We start from the raw sequence: 7,181 nt of genomic DNA, 5'->3' as shown, positions 1-7,181 counted from the left end.
GAACATCCAAAGTGCACCTGCTTCATGCATCAAATTTAAAAAAAGGATATCTGATGTATGTTGAATAGTCTGCGCCTTTTATGGAAACAGAAGCTAATTATCTAACTAAAATAAAATGTTGAAATCACTGCACAATTTAAGGGGATTTAAAATATCCCTCTTTTTTTTTAAAAATAATAAATAATTACCAGTAAATCTGCACAAGGTCAAAAAAATAATAAAATAAAAAAGTATAGCAAGTAAAACAACAAAAAGTTACTTAAACTGTGGGAAGCTGGATGAAAACGTCCCCCAACCTTTTAATCATTTTCTTTTTAATTTAAATTTCTCGTATCTTTTCCTCTCTGTCTTTTCATGTATGGGTAGGCTGAACTGTAATTGACTATTTAGGTATATTAAGATCTGATTGTACTGTGCTAGTTGTCTTTTAACTAATACTTTTTTAGGGTTAAATTCTATTGAAAGGTAATGCATTCACCTGCTTTTCTGAAAGATTATCTCAGCATGATGAGAAAAGTTTTTAAGATTTTTGAATAAATGATATGAAGGAATATGATAATAAGCCTGTAAAACTTTTCATTTTTTCTGGATTAACAAGATCATCTTGTTCATTTCAGAAACGAATGGACTTTTTTTTTTTTTTTTTTACATGAAAACTTATCCATTACACACTGTAAAATCAAGACATCAAAATGTTGTGATGAAAAAAATAAATAAATAGAGGGCCAAATTAACCCACAAGGAGTTTGTAATAATTTGATGACATTCAAATGTATTTATGAATATTCAGCACATGAGCATAACATCAGATTAATATGAAGTAAATAAAAGAAGTCATGTTACATTTCTGTTCATACTGCACTTTAGTTGTATCTGTTAACAAATACATTTTAATTCATAAAGTAAAGCACAAAACAATTGCGACAGAATGAGCCTGCTGCCTTTGGGGCCCCTGAGGGTCTCAGCTGATTGCTCTTTTTCCCAGTTTTAAAGATTCATTTTCTAATTATCGGTCGTCCACACAAATACAAGTCATTTTCACATCAGTAGTAGCAGAGATCATCTGTTAGCAGAGTGTATGTACTTTTGGGAACCCTGGCAAAAATGTAAAAGCAGTATCGAACAAAGCCACATTTGAAGTCGGGAAAACAAAGTTTAATGTAGAAAAATTTAAAGAGGCATTCAAACATTTCATAAACGTGCTTGCATTTCTATGAAGACATATTAGTATGATTTTTAATAAAAACTAACATTTGTTTATATGTTACATACAGTAGCAAAGGACAAACTGATTTGTTTGACATTTAAATACAAACATGATAAGAAATCAGGCACTTTGATCTTAACATTCAGGTGAGAACCTTTCTTTAGATGCTTTAATAATCTGTGAAAGGTCGTAAAAATCTCCAACATCCACTCCTGAGCGAAGCCTCAGGCCGACCAACATCTTCGGCCAAAACTTTTGTTCTGCAGAGAAAATACAAAATGATCCAACAGTTTCTTGGGGAGTGAAATAGTGTCTCTGTCCATGTTAAAATCAGTCGGCTGCATCTTAAATCCTCTATGCAAACTACAGTTCTGTTGCAGGACCCCATTCAATGTCATCCACCTCGTCCTCGTCGTCCTCGGAGCTGTCGCTGCCTCGGATCTGTGTGCGTCTGTACTGCACTGCTTGGTGATGATGTGCTAGTCTATCAAAGAGCAGGAGAGAGGGGACGAAATTAGCACACAGCCTCAGCAGTCTGGCTTTCCTCTTAAAATACCAAAACTGCTAAATAAGAAGACTTACACGATGAACTGAGGGCCCTTCTTCTCCTCGGGTTGTGCCTGTGGCTCCGCAGAGCGAGCCTGCAAGAGACGACAACAAGAACTGCTCTTCAGTTTGTTTTTTTATGATTCTCGACAATAAAAAATGGGTTGAAACTAATTAAAAATAAGTAATACAAACACAAACAGCACTACACTGGTGTTTTTAGATTTCCACATGCATTTACAAATGTTTTCAAAAGAAGTTATTGTTGCATTTATTAGTTTCCAGGCAAGAAAAGCCAACATAAAGAGACTTGAAACTTGCTTAAAGAGTAAATATTTTAGATAATCTTTACATTTGATTTAAAGTTAGATTGTTTTTGTGTGGTAATAATGCAGCTTTGGACATCTTATGGTTGCTGGTGCATTCAATTGCTGCTGGGAAATTCAGGTCTAATTCAAACAGAAATTGATTTTTTTTTAACAATTTTTTTTTCTTTCTCAGAAGAAATTCTCCCGAACAAGTACTGAATCTCTGTCCAAATGAAAATACAAAACACAAGTGTAGCACTGCCAAGAGGATGTCAAACCAACAGGTGGAGATATGAAATTAAAGCCACGCCAAGAGGAATAAGAAGACGTTGGCAAATTAGAGGCCAGAAAAAAAAGATTTCTGGCAGCAGTGACCTTTGTGTCTCATTCTGATGTCACTGATCATCAGTATCGTGTAACTGTACGTTTATGTGTAAATATGCAAAAAGTCCTGTTAGCAAGGTTAGAGCCGGCATTATTTTGGCCTCGAAATACCACCTCATTTGTGACGCCCTACAAAGGAGATAACGGTGCTCACTCTGACGTCACAAACCAAAAACTCGGTTTTCCCTGACTGCTCGTCAACACTGATAACTGAGTTTCTGAACATCTTTATCTTGCATAGAGTTTTACAAAACGTCTATTATCAGTGACCCGAAATACTGTGTACATGTGGCCGAAAGGCCAAAACTCAGATCAAGCTACTTTTTAAGAGATGCCCATGTACACGGGGAAAAGGAAGTCAAAGAAGTGGGCTATCAAACAAGGGACAAAAGGATAAATGATAATAATGATAAAAATAATAATAATAATGTAACTTTTTCTAATTAAAAAAAGTTGACGTTTGACAGCCACCTCTCACATTTTGCATGTTTTTCCACCAGCAGTTATACTACACAGTACAGAAACAGTTATGTAAAGCCCTCTTGGGCTATAACCATAATTATTATTTTTATGATCAATTAATCTGCCATTTTTTCCTGAGATAATCAGTTAACTGTTTGGTCTATTAGATTTTAGAAAAATGCAAATAATGTCCACCACAGTGTCACCAGAGTGCATGTTGCTATATTTAAATTTTTTGTTTTGCCCAACCAACAAATCTTAATATCTTTGCAAAACCCAAAGATATTCAATTTACTATAATAAAAGACTAATAAACCGGAAAATATTTATACATTTGTGGAACTAAAATTAGATCGAAAAAACACACTCGACTAAAATTAGTCGAGTGTGTTGGATTTAATAGCATTTAGCGGTAAGGTTGCTGAACTGAAACTTCTCTTGCCAAGCATATAGGAGAACTATGCTTATCTACCCTAAATTATGGCCCTTTCTAGAGCCACTGTTTGGTTTGTCCATTCCAGGCTACTGTAGAAACAACATGGCGGACTTCCTGGAGGAGGATCCGCTCTGTATATAGAAATAAACTTCTCATTCTCTTCTTTGAGCTAAGTTACACACTAAATAAAACATATTTATTATATTGTATTCCATTCCTGGACCTTTAAATTAATTGATTATGAAAAATGTTGATTTTGTCAATTTACTGACCATTTACTGATTAATATAATAATATTTCCAGTACTTTTGGTTTGAGGTAAATGGTTTAAATGCATAGAAGTGCAGGTACGGTCCTTTAAATAGGAGCAACATTTTCTTTACCTGTTGTAATTTCTCCTCGATAGCAGACAGGCTGGCTTGTTGAGGGCTCTCAGCCGGAGCCTCGGCGTATGAAGGCTCGTTTAAAGAGTACCGAGTGGTGGGGTCGGGGGCTATAAAATCGGGGGGCCCTTCTGACGGAGTGGCAGGTGGAACTACATCGAGGGCGCTGAAATCTGAGTCTGTAAAGCTGCGATGAGAGCGCTCTTCCTCCTCAGCAGGGCTGTGAGGCGGGCTGTAACTCTGCCGGCGGGGGGCCCTGGGCTCCGGCACGTGCATCAAAGGAGGGATTTCTCTGGCTGAGCGTGTGTTGTCGTGAGGCTCCACGTCCACGTCGGAGCTGTGCTGCTCAGAGGCGGGCTCAGACGATCGGGCTAAAGCGGCTCCAGCTACTCTGGAGCCTCTGGGGAGCGTGGCTTCGTTGTGATCCCTGTAAGCCTCCTCCAGGTCCTCGTCGGTGTAGGCCTCGTCGGTGAAGGCCTCTCCATCAGTGTCCTCCAGGTCACTGGCAGCGCTGAGGTAGTCGGACTGAGTTTGGTCCAGAGCATCCAAGTCCTGTTCTCCACCTCTCTCCAACTGGACAAAAAAAAACATATTTCAGTCATTAGTTTGGCACTGGACCATAAGAGATGTTCAAAGGGACAGTTCACCCCGAAATCAAATATACACATTTTTCCTCTGTAGTGCTTTTTTTCAGACTACACTGGTTTGTTGTTAGGTGCTGAGTGTTGGAGATTTCGGCTGTAGAGGTGTCCGCCTTCTCTCCAAAATAAAAGAACTAAATGACACTCAGCTTGTGGTGCAGACCTTGTTGTGAGCAGTTTCATGTAGGAACTATTTTCTTTTGACCGGACTACACCTGCCAACTGGATCACCGTGCAAGAGGAAGCATGCATCTACTCACGGATGAGAGGCTCATTCCCATTTCGTAAAAGCACAAGATGTTAACATTAATGGCGTCCTCCTCGACTGAGCTGTATTGAGCTAGCTCAGCGTTGCTAGGAGAGCTAGCTGCATGCTTCCTTCTGTGCAGTGATTTGGTTGGCGGGTGTAGGTTGGTAGAAAGAAAATAGTTCCTACATGAAACTGCTCACATCAAGGTCTGTGGATTATCTTAAGTAACCAAGTTGTGATTTCTGGAAAGAGACATTGCTGTTGAGTTTTTCAAATTTTTTTTTTGGCGCTTTGAGCACCACAAACCGAGTGCTATCTAGTTTCATTATATTGGAGAGAAGGCGGGCATTTCTATGGTCAATATCTTCAACACTTGGCAAACTCACACCAAAACAATCTATTTTGATGAATAGCATCACAGACAAAAAGAAAAAAAATTTCATTTGGCAGTACACATTCCTTTTTTACAAATCTTTTTAAATTAAATATATATAAATAAGACTTTTTTGTAAGAAATACATTTAAAAAAACGGTACATGCAGTTACATATTAAAATCTTACTCTCTATTAGCAAAATAATTTTAAGCGCATAAATTAAAGTATCTCATGATCCCTTTTGAGCTGATTAAATTTCATAATCAATCATCAACAGTAAATGATTTCCAAAACTGATCACATACTAAATAATTTATTTAAAAAATCCATTAGTACTTGCAAGGTTGTAAATCTTCTTACTGTAGTCGATAGCAACATACATAACTTAAAACAAAAGAGAAGACGTGGTTAAATGTGGAAAAAATCAGGTTTGTGTGTCGTACCGTCACTTCAGACACCCAGACAGGTTTTGACTGTTGGTGGCGGATCTTATCTTTCAGACTGTCGTACCAAATGTTAGAGCCGGGCTGCAGGTCAACACGTGCTGCACGAGTCAGGAGAAAAACATGTTGTAAAGTTGTGAATTATTACCAGATAAATAGACAAATAAGAAAAAAAAGCTACCTGTACATAGTCTTATTGTATTTTCACTGATGATATATGCCAGGGACATGTTTAGTGTCCGTACCTGAGAAAAGGTGGCTGCAGTGTTTCCTCAGCTTGAGCGCCTGTGAGTAAAGGCGTCTGGAGCTCTTGTTGGAGTTGGGGCTGTACCTCTGCCTCATGGCCTTGACGTCTTTGCGGCTGTGAGGGTCCAGGAACAGCACCATGGGGTGGTACTGGATGTAGTTCAGCCTTTCCACTGCAGTGGGAGTGATGTCCAGGAGAGGGTGCTTGTCCTTCAGATACGAAAGAGCAAAAAACAGGTGTGAGGGCAAGTAGGCAAACAAAACAAAATTGTTGCTGTTTAAAGTGACATTTTTCCAACTTCTGGTTAATTAAAAATTGGCTCACCTTCTCTGCTATTCTCCTCACAGTGTCCAGTTTAATAACTGTGGAGCTGCTGTCTCCACTGCGAGGAACCATGTCTGCAGAAAAACAGTGTTTATAATGTGAACATCAGATCAGGAGAATTACTGAGAGGCAGAAAATAACTGTACATGTTGAACATGAGCCTCAGATGAGAAAGAGCGAAAAAGGAGAAACAAACCTGCCACTTCGTATTCATCAGGCATCTCTCTGGCCAACTTCTCCATGGCAATATCATTAAGAGGACCCATAATGACAATGGGTCGCTTGAAATTAGCTGGAGATGAAAACAGGTCGGAAATATTGAAACTCGAGTAAGAACGTAAATCTACGTGACATCATCTGTGTGAAAAACACGCCAACCTTCTCTGAGCAGGACTTTCTCATAGGCCGGGAATTTGCCCTGAATGGTGAGATGCAGCAGGTCGTCACGAGACCGCCGGACGTTTTTCTCATTCTTTTTGTTCCCTCTGAGCCCCCGTAGCTTCCAGAACTCAGCTCTCGGTGCCGACGGCTGCCTCTCTCCGCTCGACCGCTGTGCCTGCTCTATGCTGGCCAGAGTCTCAGCCCTGCAGGAGGTAAAGACAGATTTGAAGTCCCCATCAAACAGAAGCTGATGAGAAAAGGTGCATCTTTAGCTTCTGAACAGTTGTAAAAGCTCCTGAGTGCAGCATGAGTCATAAAACATTTAAAGCCGTTTTGTTTCAGAAGGTAAAAATGAGGGGATTTTGATATAAAAATACTCTGATACTTATTTTTTTAAATTTTATTTTCATATTTTTGGCATTAAACAAGAGAGGAAGATCAGTTAACCCAGGGACAAATGATTAAAACTGTGAAAGTGTATTTTTCATTTCGTGGGGATTTTAACCCTTTGAAACCTGGACTGACATCACTTTTTTTGTGCTACGTTCTGACACCAAATGTTCTGCAAATTGCAGGAAATTGTTAGATTTTTTCAAAGCTAGGGATAAATGTACTAAAACTACATCCGTAATTCTCATAATTATTATATTTATTTTACAGAATTATCATTATCTAAGCACTTTTTTCAGGTAATTTCCTTGACTTCATATTAAGTTCCTCATTGCATCTTTCCCATGTTTTAGGGTAAGAAAAAAAACAATTTACTTAGGTTTCAAAGGGTTAGGAACTGAATC

General features: G+C 38.7%; 1 protein-coding gene across 4 annotated transcripts in view; it reads right to left on the bottom strand.

Annotated features, from left to right (window-relative positions):
- Nucleotides 1–1,133: 1,133 nt before the first annotated feature.
- The window catches only part of tjp3 (tight junction protein 3), a 35,294-nt gene continuing 29,246 nt past the window's right edge, over nucleotides 1,134–7,181 (bottom strand). For all 4 annotated transcript variants that reach the window (XM_042482384.2, XM_088077899.1, XM_088077900.1 and 1 more), the window contains exons 23-30: nucleotides 6,385–6,590; nucleotides 6,203–6,298; nucleotides 6,007–6,080; nucleotides 5,681–5,891; nucleotides 5,436–5,536; nucleotides 3,727–4,299; nucleotides 1,790–1,848; nucleotides 1,134–1,691 (exon numbers count right to left, since the gene is read on the bottom strand). In XM_042482384.2, the coding sequence (XP_042338318.2) occupies nucleotides 1,571–1,691; nucleotides 1,790–1,848; nucleotides 3,727–4,299; nucleotides 5,436–5,536; nucleotides 5,681–5,891; nucleotides 6,007–6,080; nucleotides 6,203–6,298; nucleotides 6,385–6,590 (1,441 nt within the window). In that variant the 3' untranslated portion in view covers nucleotides 1,134–1,570. The remainder of the gene's footprint in view (nucleotides 1,692–1,789; nucleotides 1,849–3,726; nucleotides 4,300–5,435; nucleotides 5,537–5,680; nucleotides 5,892–6,006; nucleotides 6,081–6,202; nucleotides 6,299–6,384; nucleotides 6,591–7,181) is intronic.

This window comes from Plectropomus leopardus, chromosome 5 (genome assembly GCF_026936395.1).
Source record: "Plectropomus leopardus strain MGB_pleo_1.0 chromosome 5, ASM2693639v1, whole genome shotgun sequence".
Lineage (NCBI taxonomy): Eukaryota > Metazoa > Chordata > Actinopteri > Perciformes > Serranidae > Plectropomus > Plectropomus leopardus.
This window is presented reverse-complemented; position numbering and strand designations above follow the sequence as displayed.